The sequence below is a fragment of the Moschus berezovskii genome, chromosome 3 (assembly GCF_049115385.1).
Source record: "Moschus berezovskii isolate FMDL1 chromosome 3, NW_MosBer_1.0, whole genome shotgun sequence".
Lineage (NCBI taxonomy): Eukaryota > Metazoa > Chordata > Mammalia > Artiodactyla > Moschidae > Moschus > Moschus berezovskii.
In genome coordinates, this window is record NC_142462.1 from 58,719,896 (window position 1) to 58,736,889 (window position 16,994).

General features: G+C 39.3%; 1 protein-coding gene across 1 annotated transcript in view; it reads left to right on the forward strand.

Annotated features, from left to right (window-relative positions):
- The window catches only part of CTTNBP2 (cortactin binding protein 2), a 169,820-nt gene that overhangs the window by 69,217 nt on the left and 83,609 nt on the right, over positions 1–16,994 (forward strand). The window contains 2 exon segments of the mRNA XM_055420804.2: positions 656–880; positions 14,990–16,625. Of these exon segments, the coding sequence (XP_055276779.2) occupies positions 656–880; positions 14,990–16,625 (1,861 nt within the window).

Sequence of the window (16,994 nt, forward strand, 5' to 3'; positions counted from 1 at the left end):
ATGAGGTTACATTCTTTCCTGAGATTCTGTGAACTATATTTTAATGTCCTTCAGTTATGAGAAAACATTTGCATCTTCCTAATTTTCTGGAGGTTTTTTTTTTTAATTTGGTAGTTGGTCACATTTCACAAAATGAATGTTGTGATTTTTGACATAAAAATTTCATGAAATATTTTCTTCAAATATTTATAAAATTCTTTCTGACTATACAAAACTTGGAGATTTATATTTTGTGACTTAACATGGTGAAGATTATGTGAAATATAAGTTCTATAAACATTATTTTGCCTGTTTTTTATTTTCTGTTAAAAATCATTTTAATTGTTGATATTTATTTTACCTTAAATGAGAAAAGACTGCATCTAAATTCAGATCCTTGAAGGGGTCCGCTTCATGAGGGAAAATACTGTTTTTGCATCTTTGGCAATTTAAAAGAATATATTCTTAAAGGAAGAACTTTTGAACACAGCTTGGCAGACTGGTCAGGGTTTGAGGTCACAGTCTCCTTACTTCTCACCACCTGACATCACACGTAAGCCATGACTCATGACGGTTGTGAATACCATTTGGAGCAGTAACCACAAAACTTCATATAAATATTTTTCTGTATATTTTCATTTCTTTTCCTAAATGCATTCCTCTGATTTTGTTCTAGGCTCGCAGGAAGGAGGTATTTATCCAGGAACGGTATGGGAGATTTAATTTAAATGACCCATTCCTGGCACTGCAGAGAGACTATGAAGCAGGTGCCAGCGATAAAGAGAAGAAGCCAGTTTGTACCAACCCCCTCTCCATCCTCGAAGCAGTCATGGCACACTGCAGAAAAATGCAAGAAAGGATGTCCACACAGCTGGCTGCTGCTGAGAGCAGACAAAAGAAGGTATTGAGACTTTCCAATAGTCCTTCTTCCCATCACACAGTGTAGAATGAGGAGACCACTTCTGAGGTTGTTGTTTTATTCTTAAATGCTGTATTTTCAGGAATGCAAAATACTGACAAATTATGGAGACCCTTCTCAAATGTAACTCAAAAATAACACTAAATCATAAAAGAAGTATGAAAAATTATGTTTCTCATAATAGTTACTATGATGCTTTCATTAAAATGAAAGGGATTTTTGGAGGGAGATTCTGTTTCCTAATGCCCTAAGGCATGCTTAACTGCTCAGTGGGTGATCCAGTAATGCAACCAGGACTGATCATATGGTGGCATCCCAACTTTCTTTATCTAGCTTCTATCTCCTGTATTTCTTTGCAATTAGAATTTTTTTTTTTTTTTTACTGAAAATAGTATGAGAATAGAGTTAAACTTTGCTTCGTATATGCAATCTCATAACACGTCACTTGAAGTTCTGGTTCGTCTCAAACTCGCCTCTGGGGTATGATGGTGTGTCTGCTGCAGACCTCCAGGCTCCTGCTCACATGTGTTTCATTAAACCAACCTCCTCTGCCTGCCTCACCTCCCCCAGCAACACAAATACACATTTATTGCACTGAGCGCATGCTTCAAAGAGTCCTAAGTGATGAAAGCTTACTGTGATCAACCATAAGGAAATAGAAGTTTAAATTTTGTCCTTCTGATACACTGCTGAGATGACTGATTCCCTTTATTAGAAAAGAGTGAAGAAGACAGACAAGGTAATGATGTCTGGTATGATTAGAAATGAAAGTAGTATGTTCTTCCAACCATTATTAAAACATAAATTAAAATGAGTCTTCTATTTGTCCTTTTCAGAGAATTTGTTATAGCTCACATTTAATACCTGATTAACAGTTAACCTGAATGCACTATACTATATAAATATTTATGATGCTGTCATTGACTGTGTGGGCTTTCTCCCTGTAATTATTTCTTTGCAGTCATATATATTTGCTGGTGCTCTGGGATAGGTGTTGAATAAAAGCAAGCACATGGTAGAAAACTAAAGCATGAGTAAATAGTAAAGATTAGAAGGTCTTCCCTGCTTGTGAGACCGAATCACACTGTTTTACTCTGGACTCTGCATACCATCTACAAAGCCCTGCAGACAACCACTGAGATCTCTAGAGCTTTTCAAAACTGCCCACAAACCAAATGAGCTAAGAGCCAGTGTGTTTCCGTTGATGTCACTAAGGCTCACTTGTATGTCTTGGATGAGACACATCTCAATTACGTTCTTAATGTGTCAAATGAGCTATTTCATAATAAAGTACATCTGCTGGGGTTTGTGCTGTATTATCAAAAATCAAAATATTTTGTTTTTGTTGTAGTTTTCATTCAATATATAAAAAGCATGCTTTACCAAATTTTACTTCAGTTTTGCATTTTATCTATCATTTGTCTTACAAGAGAGGGAAAAAAGTTGAATCAAAGCTTTGAGTTCAATTCTGAATTGAATCAAAGCTCTTATTATCTAGTTGATTTTTTTTTTTTAATCAGCTTACATCCTGTTTGTTTCTGAATGCCTGGGTCATTTCCAACCTGGCTGGAAGTGAAAGGAAATTGTTTCTGTCCTATGGGTCCTGAGAGGCTGGTATGGAATGAGCCAGTGATCCGTCTCCCACGTATTACGGAGACACAGAGGTCCTTTATGGCCACATTGACTGGCTGTGCCATCTCAGTGAAGGGTCTTTCTGAATGGCAGTGCTACCTTTTGTCCCTAAAGGATATTCTATTCCAGTAGCTTGTAACGTGTGAGGAGAGTAACTGTTTGTACTCTTATCCCGGATCTTTATTTATGAAGAAAATAAGGTAACACAGCAGCTGCTAAGACCAGAGTCATTTCAGCAATAAAATTACCTGTCACCTCTATTCCTGAAGTAACCAGACATTGTCAGGTCTCTTACATGTAGAATAAATGGCACTTTAGAAATTTAAAAGCATTAAGACACAGAAATCCTTTATTTTAAATGAACCCAGGTCATCAAATCACTGCCAGAGCAAAAGTCAGCGAAAGCAAAGGTCCCATTATCTTCAATTCAAGTATTTATTATCTGACACTGGGCAGAGCTCTGTGGTGATTCTAAGACATTTGGCCTGAACACTGGTCTGGTTGGCCTCTCTAGGCGGGAGAAGAAGCTTAGCGCTCATTCATGCATTGGTTCCTGCTGAGACTACTAATAGGAGGGTTAACTGGTAATTTGCCTGCCAGGAAAATTTGGGCAAGAGTCAATTTGGCAAATGGACTGAACTTCAAGCCACTTTGCATAAACTAATGGGTAATCATCATGGGGAAATTTGCCTCTCGTAATATACCAGTTAGAGGCAGTAACCTAGGTGGTTATTATTTGGGTTTTTATTTTTTATCTTGTGCATCATCTGTTAATACAGCTTCTGTTCTAATTTATTTTCAGTCATTTTATTCATACATAGTATAATTTCTAGCCTGGAAATGGAAAACATCTTTTAATTTGAGCAGAGCTTATAAAAGAAAAAAAAGAAAAAGTAACAACCAGGAAATCAGAAGGGGGCAGTTTTTTTCACCAGAGGAAAAACTCAAAGTAGTTCTGTGTATTAGATGAGCTCCTTCTAGGTAGGGCTTCCCTAGTGGCTTTGCAGTAAGGAATCTGCCTGCAATGCAGGAGATGCCAGTTCTGTCCCTGGGTTGAGAAGATCCCCTTGAAAAGGAAATGGCAACCCACTTCAGTATTCTTGCCTTGAATCTCCCTTGGCCAGAGGAACCTGGCAGGCTACAGTCCATGGGGTCATAAAAGAGTTGGATATGACTGAAGCGACTAAAAACGAAACAGAACCTCTTAGGTGGCAGCTCAGTATAGTGAGGTCAGTTGCATGACAGTAGATGCATCAGGCAGAATGTGTAGTGACAAGCGATTCCCGTATTCATGGAATTCATCAGAAACAGCATTTATTTGTTGGCTTACAGTGTGGTAGAGCATGGCTGGGGAAACTAGGGGACCAGCTCTTACCAGCCAGCATCTCTGACAAATGCTCACTGTAGATCTAATCTGCAGTGGCTGATCCTTCTACGTAGAGCTGGATACTGAAGCTTGCTAACACCAGACAGCATCACTGCCATCACTGCTCTGGGTCTTGGGTGGTGCTTCCCCTAGCCCTGCCTATTTGCATCTGTCATTTCCTAGTGGATGCCTAAGACCAGTGCATTTGATTGGCCAAGCTCAGGCCACATGCGTTCTCCTTAGTTACAAGACCAGGAAAGTCACTATTGGCTATATTTTAACTACCACAGGACAGAACCATCAGTGCAAAATACCCCTGACATAGAAAGGAGTTTCAGCTGCTAGATAACCAAAGAAATGATGAATGGACCAGAAAAGAGCAATCAAAATATGTGTTTTATTTCATATGCCTCTTTCTTCACATTGTAAATAATTGTAATTCATTTTGCTATTTGTACTCACTGTTTTCTGCTTCATGGTTATAACATACAAATATAATTTAATTTTACATTGTTTTCTAGACTTTTGTTCAAGGATAACATGGTAGAGAAACATCTAAAATAACATTTTTAGGAAGAGTATGTCAGAGTCTTTGTACATGAATGATTGTTTTCAACTCCTTCCTGAGTCTATTTTTTATAACTCATTATTGCAGTTCAAAATGCATTTTGACTCCCCAGGGAGCACTGTAGAGCAAGCATTAAGGGGAGCTGGAGATTGAGGTCTGCAGCTTTGAGTCAGGACGTATAGGGGATAATAGTTTCCCTTATCCATGTCTTCTCTTGAAACTCTAGATCAAGAGGAAGGGGCAGATGAGAAGTGCAGAGCCTAACAGCTGACTAGTAAGCTAAGATTTTCCTTACAGCCCTAGTAAGGAAGAAAATCTCCTACATCTTATTGTTACGTACTTGTTTACCAGGACTGGGCAGTTGCTGGTGGGGGTGACCATGTAGAAAAGAGGAAAAGGGTGCAGGGAGTGTTAAAAAATTTGAGGGAGCATTAAGAAATATAATTTGATGTCATAAAAATGTTTTGTGATTGTGACAGACATGCAGTCTGCTTTCTCATTTTACAAATGACCAGAATTGCTTTCCTCTCTCTTTTCCACTTTGAATTAGAACTAATTGCCTTTACATTGCTGCTCTGCTCCCTCCTACATAGTTTTCCCTTTCATTCTGGAAAAACAGTTGTTTGGTGCCTCTTCATTCATGGCTCCCAATCTGGGTGCTATTCTTGGAGGACCCACCCACTTTCTCACTACCAGTGAAGCTGTGTTGGCTCTTCTGAGCTCTTGCATACAACCTGCTGCTTTTTGCTAAAGGCTTTGGTGATACTGCTCCATGCAAAATTCCCCCTGAGCCATTACTTGAAAGTGGCTATGTGTAGATATAAATTGGACAATAGTAGAGCAGAATCAACTGGAACTCGGTAATCTTTATACACAATAGAGTGCTGTCGAGTTTGGGGGAAGTCTGTTCCTACCCCTAACCATCAGGTCCACAGCCCCTGGATCACTTCTCAAAACTGTCCCAGATTTTGCCTCTGACAGCCCTTTTGAGCTACTCCTTTTGATATATTCCCATAATTCCTACAGCACATTCTTATTATAGAAGGATTTTTTTTTTTTCTTACAGACTCATCATACACTTTTCTTATCCCAACCCCTGGGATTAGCTATTACATACAGAAGCTGTTATTTTCATTCCTTTCTAATGGAAAGTAGAAATGAATCTAGAGCTAGGAAATTATGCATACTTATCATATTCATAAACATATTTTATATACACACATATCTGTATCTTTATCTATAGTAAGTTCATACTTATATTGACACCTCTGATTTTAATCCAAAACCATAGGGTACATTCTTATTCTTTATTTAGAACTAACTTCTCCAACAGTGAGAAAGCTGTCAGCTCTTATAGTTCAATATGTTACTAATTTACTGCAGCCTAGAACACATAGGTCTTCCCTGGTTCCTTGGCTGGTAAAGAATATGACTGCAATGCAGGAGCCCCTGGTTCAATTCCTGGGTCAGGAAGATCCCCTGGAGAAGGGATAGCCTACCCACTCCAGTATTCTTGGGCTTCTTTGATGACTCAGACTGTAAAGAATCTACCTACAATATGAGAGACCTGAGTTTGATCCCTGGGTTGGGGAGATGCCCTAGAGGAGGTCATGGTAACCCACTTCAGTATTCTTGCCTGGAGAATACCCATGGACAGAGGAGCCTTAAGGGCTGCGGTCCATGGGGTCGCAAAAAGTCAAACACGACTGAGTGACTAAGCACAGCACAACACAGAACACAGAATCCATAGCACTGTAAAAAAATGCAAACCTGAAATTCACTAGTTTATCCCTTTTAAAGAGATATTTACATTAAATCTCACATTAAAGTAAAATTTGCATAAGTGCACAAATTGATGTTTTAAAAATGCATATACTTGTGTAACCTGTACCTCTTACAATATAGAAAATATTTCCGTTACCACTGAAAGTTTCCTGGAGTACCTTCTCAATAATTATCTCCACCACTTAAGGCAGCCACTGAACACTTGTCTGATTTTATTTTTTTTTTATTGTGGATTAGTCTTATCTCTGTACTGAAACTTTAGGTAAAAAAGATGACTGCAATTAAATAATGAGCCTTCTGTGTACAAACTAAGTCTTTCAACTTTGTTTATGAAAATTGTCTTGTCTGTTCTAGATTGTTTGCATTTTGTGAAAGTTTTCTTTGAACGTTTTCAGGGATGAAATTTCATTGACCTTTAAATATGTTGAGAATTGACATCTTTAACAATACTGAGTCTTCCCATCCATGATTATAGTATTCCTCTTGATTTGTTGAGGTCTTTATGATTTCTTTTAGCAGTGTTTTATTGTTTTCAGTTTAGTAGTCTTAAATGTCTTTTGTTAGGCTTATTTCTAAATATTCGCTGCTATAATAAGCACATTATTTTTGCCAAACATTTGTTGCTAGTGTGCAGGTACTCAGTTGATTTGTGTGTGTTGACATTGTATCCTGTGATCTTGCTAAACTTGCTTATTAGATTTAGCAGTTGTGTATATTTTATATGATTTTGTAGGTAAACAAGCATGTTATCTGTGAATAAAATCCATTTTAATTCTCCCTTTCCAAATTGCCTGCCTGCCTTCCCCTTCTCTTTTCCCCATCATTTCATTGACCAGAGCCATCAGAACAATGCTGATTAGAAGCAGTGAGTGAAGACTTCAAGGCCTTTACTTCGGGAGAAAACAGGCTGTGTCATGGTTAAGTATGATGCTAGCTGTGCTTTCTTATAGATGCCTTTTATCTCATTGAGGTTTCATTCTTTTCTTTATTGAGTAGTTTTTATCATGAATGGGTTTTGAATTTTGTAAAATGGTTTATCAGTATCTATGGCTGTGGTCATGATTTGTCTCTTTATTTTGTTAATGCGATGAATCTTACTAATTGATTTTCAAATTCCTGTAGTTAACTTTAGTGGGTAACCTTTTATCATTCTTTTTAAATATTACTGGATTCAGTTTGCCTGTATCTTGCTGTGGAGGTTTGTGTCTGTGTTCATGAGTGGTAAGTTTTCTGTGAATTTTAAAATAATTGTTTTGATATGAAAGTAATTCTGGATTCATAAAGGAAATTGGAAGTATTTCCTTCTCTTTTTTGAAAGAGTATATATAAGTTTGGTTTTGATTTTCGGTTGAAGTTACTAGAAAATTATATGAATTGAGGGTTTTCTTTAGGGGAAAATTTTTATTTGTGAATTCAGTTTCTTTTGAAGATATAAGGCTATTCCATTTTTTTACTCCATTTTATGTCAGTTCTGAAAGTTGTATGCTTCAGAGGAATTTGATTTGTTGAATGTTTTGACACAAGGGTTTTCATCATTATCTTTTTAATATTTGTTTCATAGTGATAACCCATCCTTTATTCCTGTTATTTGTGGTTTTTATATCTGTTTCTTAATCTTTTTTTAAACAATGTATTTTAGATTAAAACCAACTTTTGGCTTTGTAAATTTCTCTGTCGTTTGTTATCTCTTGTATTTTCATTGATTTCTTACCTTTGCTATGTCTTACCTTTGTTATTTCTTTCTTTTCACTTTGTATTTTGTTCACTTAACTTTTCCTAACTTTTTAAGGTAACACTTAGATGATTACTTTGAGACAAAACTTTAAAAAAATTTACTGAAGTATAGTTGACTTACAATATTGTGTTTAATTTCTGCTCTATTAGAAAAGTAACTCGGTTATACATTTATATATTCATTTTCATATGCTTTTCCATTATGATTTTACCACAGGGTATTGAATATAGTTCCTTGTGCTGTACAATAGGAATTTGTTTATTCATCCTATATATAATAATTTATATCTGCTAAGGCAACACTCCCTATCCTTCCCTCTTCCCTTCTTGGTAAGCACAAGTCTGTTCTCTATATCTGTGAGTCTGTTTTTGTTTTGTAGATAGGTTCATTTGTGTCATACTTTAGATTCCACATGTAAGTGATATCATATTGTATTTGTCTTTTTCTTTCTGACTTCCCTAACGTAATATGATAATCAGAAAAAAAAATATGATAATCTGTAGGTCCATCCATCCATGTTGCTGCAAATAGCGTTATTTAATTCTTGTTAGTGACTGAGTAGTATTCCGTTGTATATATGTACCACATCTTCTCTATCCAGTCACCTGTTGATAGACATTTAGGCTGCTTGCATATCCTGCCTATTGTAAATAATGCTGCTGTGAACGTAGAGGTGCATTGTATCTTTTTGAGTAAGTTTTGTCTGGGTGTCTGCCCAGGAGTGGGATCGCTGGATCATGTAGCAACTCTCTTTTTTAGTTTTTTGAGGAACCTCCATACTGTTTTCCATAGTAGTTGCACCAATATACATTCCTACCAACAGTATAAGAGGGTTCCCTTTTCTCTACACCCTTTTTAGTGTTTATTATTTGTAGATTTTTTACCGGTGGCCATTCTAACAGGTGTGAAGTGGTACCTCATTGTTATTTTGATTTGCATTTCTCTAATAATTAGCAGTAACAAACATCTTTTCATGTGTCTGTTAGACATCTGTATGTCTTCTTTGGTAGGCAACTCTTCTAAAGCAATTATCAATGTAATTTTCTATGTATTCTCTGCTTTATCTGCCTTTGAGTACTCCTTTTTCACTGCATCCAACAAACTTTGATATATTATTTTTATTTTCAATTAGCTCAAATGTTTTCTAATTTCCCTTGTGATTTCTTCTTAAACGTCTGTACTATTTAGAAGTGTGTTTTAATTTTGAATTTTGGGGTGTTATTAATATCTTATTGTGATTTATAATTTAATTCTCCTGTGGTCAGAGAACATATTCTGCAAGATTTTAGTCCTGTAATTTTCTGATGGCTTTTAATAGTGCAACCAGTGCGTCATCTGTAGTCCTTGGGTATTCTGTTCCATAGCATCCGTCAGGCCAGGTGTTCTTCATAGTGTTATCCACAGCTACTGTATTCTTGCTGATATTTTGATCTAGATCTTCAACACGATATGATTGCTATTAGAAATTTGCTTATTTCCCCCTTTACTTCTGTCCGTTCTCACTTCCTGTATCTTAGAGAATGATTTGGCCACCGTCTATAATGTAGTCTCTCTGTATGTAATGTGTGTTTTTCTCTGGCTGCTTCAAGGTTATTTGTTAGTTTTGTTTTCATCAGTTTCACTATGATGTGCCTAGTTATGGCTTTCTTTATATTTATCCTGCTTTGGGATTTCTGAGCTTCCTGGAAATATATATATATAACCAAATTTGTGGATTTTGGCCATATTTTCTTTTAATATACTTTTCTTCCCCATTCTCTTTCTTCTCGTTTTGGAAATCCAGTTATGTGGAGTTTAGACCGCTTCATATTGTCCTGCAGTGAGATGCTCTTCACTTTTTCAGTTTGCTTTTACTGTTTCTCAAATTGGATACTTCCTTTTGCTCTGTTTTCAAATCCATTGGTTTTTTTCCTTTCCTTTTTTAGTTTTCCTCTTTCAAATCTTCTATTAAGCTCATTAAGACATATTTTTCCATTTTAGATATTATTCTTTTATAGATTTTCCATTTGTTTCTAGTTTCCATTCCTATGCCAAGACTCCATTTTTTTCCATCACCACAACTGTGTTTTCTTTGTAAATGGCTGCTTTAGTGTTCTTGTCTGCTAATTCCAGTAGAAGTCACCTTAAGCTCAGTTTCTATTTGAGTACATTTATCTTGTGGATCACTTAAAGCTTTTTTTTGCATGTCCAATAATTTTTTTATTGCATACTAGACATTATGGATGATGTGGTACAGATGACTATGGAGTCTGTTATCTTCCAAAGAGTGTAAGTAGTTAACCCGATTAGATTCATAGTCCAAACTCTGACTTTTTGCAGTTGGCAATAGCTAAAATATTTGCTCATTTCTGTTAGTCACTCAGTAGTAACCTCTGTGGTTAAGTGTGGACTCTCTCCTGTGCTTGCATGCTAAGTCATGTCCAACTCTTTGCAACCCTGTAGACTGTAGCTGCCAGGCTCCACTGTTCATTTGATTCTCCAGACAACAGTACTGGAGTAGGTTGCCATGCCCTCCTCCTAGGGATCTTCCCGGCCCAGGGATCAAGCCTGTGTCTTTTGCATCTCCTGCATTGGCAGGCAGGTTCTTTACCAGTAGTGCCACCTGGGAAGCCTGGACTCTCTCATACAAATGTGTAATTCAAGAGTCTACCAGTGACACTGGTGAGGTTAGTTGCAGCAGCTTTCATTTCATCCTCTGGTTCCTCAGGCCAGCATAAGGGATGCCTTGTGCTTGAGCTCTTGTTGCCAGTGCTGTCAGGACAACGAATAGCCCTCACTTGAAAAGCTGTCCAAGGGCAAATCTCATCCAATGCTGTCGGTTTCTGTCTAATGGGAAGGTGTATTCCTCTCCTATTTCTGTCAGCTTTATTGCTCTCTAGAGCCTTCAAACAGGTATTTTCTTAATATTGTTTCAAGGGTTTATCATTATTATCTGCATGAGTAGATAGTCTAATAAAAGTTGTTTCACCATTACTGATAGTGAAACTTTCTCTGATGTACTTTGTATTGTAATTACTGTCTAACTTATAAAGACATCACCTATGTGTTTAGTACAGTCAATTCTCTAGCTCTTTGTTTGCATGTAAATGTGTTTTCACAGGGAAAATACTGAGCAAAACTGACATTTTGAAACAGCACAAAGCTAACATTTTTTTAAGTGCTACACACAATTTTTAAATACATGTGTTGCCTTGTTTAATTCTATAATGTAATCACTATTTTTGCTCTATTGTGCAGTTAAGAGAACCCTCCTTGAGAGGGAAAACTTACCAAGATTACACAGCCAAGAAGGTGGGATTAGAACTTAGTACTTGGCTTCCCAGGTAGCACAGTGGTAAAGAATCAGCCTGCCAATGCAGGAGATACGAGAGATGCAAGTTCAATCTCTGGGTCAGGAAGATCTCCTGGAGTAAGAAATAGCAACCCACTCCAGTATTCTTGCCTGGAGAGTTCCACGGACAGAGGAGCTTGGTGGACTACAGCCCATGGGATCACAAAGAGTCAGACATGATTGAGCATGCATGCATGATGTAACTACACTTCTTACTCTTTAAAACACAAGAACTTTATCTTTGGGTCAGAATAGTCGAGGACATTTTTTAAATATAAAAATTGTTTTTTGAGTTTTGGAGTACATTATATGCTTATGGAAGGAGCAGATAGAGAGGGGAATGTTTAATGTTTATACAGAGCAGTGTGATCACTAATGGAGCAAGTCAGAGGTGACAGGAATAATGAAGTTAATTGTTGAAGAAAGTCCGACCTTCAGCAGTTGGAAACATCTTTCCCTTAGAGTGAAGGGAAGGAGGATTGGTATGGCCATAAAAAAGCTTAAGGGAGGAGACAGGATGTGCAGGGAATGAGTTAGTCTGAATTTTCTTGATCAAAGAGTCTGTTAGGGGAGACTGAGAGTCACTTGAGTTGTCATTGGGTGACGTATTGGGGAGAATGACAGAGGTTTAAATATCCCCTGAAATAGTAAATGGTAGAGGAAGCTAAACAGAGTTAGGTAGAGTGATTGATGATTGGGGCTCAGAACTCAATTGAGTTGGGAGCCATGTGGAGGAAGTGCATCAATTATGTGATTTTCTCTGTGCTCTGCTATCTGTCGTGAGATTAAAAGACTCATGTTTGTCTGAGATAGGATTTATAAGGCATGAATGATGGAAGAACAGAGATAAAAAAGAATAATGGCTACTTTTCTAGAAGTATAGTTTTCTGTTTAGATACCTGAGATTAGTTGAGTTGGAAGTCTCTAATTTGATTCTAAAATGTAAGAGATGACAGTTGTTCAAAAATAAAGTGAGAGGACCCAGTACAGAAATACCATGGGCTGCATGTGTGGTGTGGTGAGGAAAACTTGAGACAGTTGGAGCCGTAAATGAGTGCCAGAATCCTGACACTGATTCACTGGACCACATCAGGGAGATCACTAACTTGTCCTCTATTTGGCTATTCTGTAAAGTACAAGTAGCCCTTAAATTCTAGAAGTCGTTGTTTTTTTTTTTTTCCACATCAAGAGGTAGATTATGAAAATCATATTTTAAAAATAAGATGAAAATGCCTTGATTTGTGCTTTTTTCCTACATTGGTTACATAAGAATTTGGAAGGGGGGGTAATACAAAACCTATTGAATATTTTCTCTATACTTCTAACTTTGTGTATGTCTTCCATAGCAACCTACTTTGATGGATTTAGAAGAATTAAAAGTCCTTTAGCTATTAATAAGTTCAACTTTCTGTGAGGCACCCAGATGAATAAAATACAGGTATGAATCAAGTATAGGACCTCACTATTTTTCCTCAAATATTACCAAATCTACTTATGAAGTCAACCCCCAAATTTCATATACAATAGAGTGTATGTGTGTGGACAAGTGTCTCTGATTATTCTTGGGGAATTATTTGGATTCCTGATCACCTCTTTATAGGATCTATTGCAATGCTATTCAGCAACTTCTTCAAAGCCGGAAGGATCCCCAGATAAATGAATAATGCCTCTGACTGTCCATTGGTCAGTGAGCCATTCTTTGCTTTTGGTCTCATGTCTTACTGAGGGAGATGGAGTAGTGGATTTAATGGTGAGGAACAGGAACACATTCTCAGCTGATGGATCATGCGAGCATTTCCTGTCTCTGTTATTGATTACTTAAAGCCAAGTTAAATAATTACTGTCTCTTGAGAGTATATTTGTGTTTAACATCTGAGGATAGGTGAATCCTATCCATGTCTTTAATCAGGTAGATCTGCTGAAACCTTGATGATCTGTAAGCCCCTTTATGGACCACCATGAAGACATTGTCTCTAAATGGGAAGAAAAGGCATGTGGACCCCCTTTGCTGCTACAGCCCAGCTTGAGATGTATCCCTCACAAGCACTTCATGGCACATTCCCTGGAGAGAAGTGAGAAACCTGGGTGAACATGTTAGAATTGTATCTGTGTATCAGAAAGTCCCTCCCTCGGTTGTCTGGAAGATTGATGTTTCTATGAACAGTTAATTTCATTAATTCAGACATAGCAGCAAAGAAGATAGAGTCCCTGCCTTCATAAGTCCTGTTCTAGTTGGGGGTAGGCAGGTGCCAACCGAAGGGTAATTCCCTAAAGGACTGGGAATTACCAGTAACTAATGGAAAGGACTGTCTTCCACAGGATGGTGAGGGCAGCCTCGCTGTGAAGTTGACAGTTGAGCAGAGGGCTGACGGAGTAAAAGAGCCAGGCTTTTGTGCCATTGGGTGTTTTGGTGCTTATTAGAAAAGTCCAGGTGGAGATAAGAAGGTTTTTAAAAGCTCCTCCTCTGTGTTAATCAACTAGGCAAGTGTTGTTTTGGGAAGCCTAAATCCTAGGGTCTATGGCTCAATGAGCAGACAGACCCTTCTCCTGACGGAAAAAGTGCTCTTCTTTCCAGGCAGATGTAGCCCCAGGCCTGGGCAGACACTGGTGAGAGCTGGATTTTGGTTTCCCTCACCCTTGCAGCACACTAGTCCAGCATTCTTGAGTGGAGAATCCTGTGGACAGAGGAGCCTGAGGACTACAGTCCATAGGGTCACAAAGAGTCAGACATGACTGAACATCTGAGCACCCTTGCAGCTGACCACTCTTGTGCAGTACAGAAACTCCTCAGTGCAGGAGCCCTATGTGATGGGTCATGGTGGAGTTTCTATGCAGACAGACAAGACCAAAGACCCTGAGGCAGGATGATGTTCAGGAAACATCAGGGAGACCAGTGTCATGGGACCCAAGTGGCAAAGGGGAAGAGATGAGGTCAGACTTGGGGTTCACTGATACTGATTATATTTTTTATTTATTTTTTTGGTTGCACCACATGGCATTGGAGATCTTAGTTCCCCCACTACTTCCTCCTGCACTGGAAGCACAGAGTCCTAACCATTGGACAGCCAGGGAAGTCCCATGACTGTATTTCTAATACTTCTTATATATGAGTTAAAATAACTTTCATGTATGATTTTACATGATTTTTCCAGCAAATCCTCATTCGTAAGCTCAAAGTAGATTGCCAAAAAAATAAATAAATAAGCTAAGTAATATTATTAGCAAGTATAAAAGTTTAGAATTTAACTGAGTCCTCTGTTTTCAGCACTTTTTATTTTACAGTGCCTCAAAGATTAGTAATTCTAAGGCATTAAACATTAAAAAAAAATAAGTTCTCTGCCAGAGTTCTGTTTTTACAGAAGCAGACCTTTCTGAACTATGTGTTGTGACTTGAAGCATCAGATTACCCTTCTTCTTTTCTATAGTTAACTCACATTAAAAAAAAGTTTTCTGTTGGTATTATTGAGATTTTTTTAATAAAACCATTAACATCTATTTTCTCATTTTAATGAGTCTCTAAAATATCCAGTCATCTCCCAACTCATTTCAGAAATGTGGCGCTTTAGCTAACCCAAACCATACAGTTGTTACAAGATTAATACAAATCTCTCTCCATCTTTGTCTGAAAGAATCCTCTGCCTATTAATCAGGGCTGTCCTGTGCATTTCTTTCAGCTGGAGATGGAAAAGCTTCAGCTCCAGGCACTTGAGCAGGAGCACAAGAAGTTGGCTGCCCGCCTGGAGGAGGAGAGAGGCAAGAACAAGCACGTGGTCCTGATGCTGGTCAAGGAGTGCAAGCAGCTCTCCGGGAAAGTCCTAGAGGAGGCCCAGAAGCTGGAAGAGGTCATGGCCAAACTGGAAGAGGAGAAGAAAAAGATAAGCGCGTTAGAGGAGGAACTCGCCACGGAGAAACGGAGAAGCACAGAAATGGAAGCTCAGATGGAAAAGCAACTCTCGGAGTTTGACACGGAGCGGGAACAGCTTCGTGCCAAGCTGCACCGAGAAGAAGCACACACCACTGACCTCAAAGAGGAGATAGACAAGATGAAGAAGATGATCGAGCAGCTGAAAAGGGGAAATGACAGCAAACCCAGCCTCTCCCTCCCCCGGAAGACAAAAGATAGACGTTTGGTCTCCACATCTGTGGCAACAGAAGGACCAATGACAAGATCTGTTGCGTGCCAGACAGACCTAGTGATCGAGAGCGCTGAGCCCGTCAAGAAGTTGCCTTTGACCGTGCCCGTAAAGCCTGCCACGGGGAGCCCCCTAGTCTCCGCCAGTGCCAAGGGGAATGCCTGCCCCAGTGCCGCCTCGGTCAGACCGGGTATCGAGAGGCAGGTTTCCCATGGTGACTTGATAGGCTCCTCTCTGCCCACTGTCCCACCTCCAAGTGCAAACAGAATTGAGGAAAATGGACCGAGCACAGGCTCAACACCAGATTTAACCAGTAGCCCAACCCCACTACCCAGCGCAGTTTCCCCGGCCTCCGGGCACACGCCCGCCCCGCCTCCGCACAGTTTACATTCACCGTGTGCCAACGCGCCTCTGCCTCCGCCTCCGGGTCTGAACCCACGTATCCAAGCGGCTCGATTTCGATTTCAGGGCAGCAATGCTAATGACCCAGACCAAAATGGAAACACCACCCAAAGCCCTCCATCCAGAGATGTCTCTCCTACAAGTCGTGACAACCTAGTGGCCAAACAGCTTGCTCGGAATACTGTGACCCAAGCACTGTCGAGATTTACAAGCCCCCCGGCGGGAGCACCCCCGAGACCTGGAGCGCCCCCTACGGGGGACGTTGGCACCTACCCCCCGGTCGGTCGAACCAGTTTAAAGACTCCTGGTGGGGCCCGAGTTGACAGAGGAAACCCTCCTCCCATCCCTCCAAAAAAGCCAGGGCTCTCCCAAACTCCTTCTCCACCGCACCCCCAACTCAAAGTTATTATGGATAGCAGCAGGGCCTCCAGCACAGGGATCAAAGCTGATAACAAAACTGTGGCTTCGCCTCCTTCCAGTTTGCCACAAGGGAACAGGGTAATAAATGAGGAGAATCTCTCTAAATCTTCCTCCCCTCAGCTGCCACCAAAACCATCCATAGATTTAACTGTGGCACCCGCAGGCTGTGCCGTTTCAGCCCTGGCCACATCTCAGGTGGGTGCCTGGCCTGCTGAAACCCCTGGACTGAACCAACCTGCATGTTCAGAAAGTTCCCTTGTCATTCCCACCACCACTGCCTTTCGCTCTTCCATAAACCCTGTTAGTGCATCCCGTAGAGCAGGTGCCTCTGACAGCCTCCTGGTAACAGCATCAGGTAAAGGGATTGAAATGTTATATCCTTCTTTAAGAATGTGGCCTGTCCTCTCACTTGCCTTCATTTCCTTTACATTGCCTTAAAACTTTTTTTTTAATCTGATTTTTTTTTTTTTTTCTATTTCTTTCCCTTCTTTTTTTGGTGTGATTTCTTTAAAGGCTCCAGGGTATGGTGATTCATCTTGCTATATGAATTGCGGTTTTGTTATGCTGAGTGCTTTCTTCTTTTAAAAATAACCTGAAAGCAGTGGTTTGGAGCACACAGAGACCATTAATTTAGAGAAACTGAAGCATTTCCATGGGAAGAAAGACTCGTCCTTCTTATTAAATATTTATCTCACAAGATTTCACTATTAGTGAGCCATCTCCA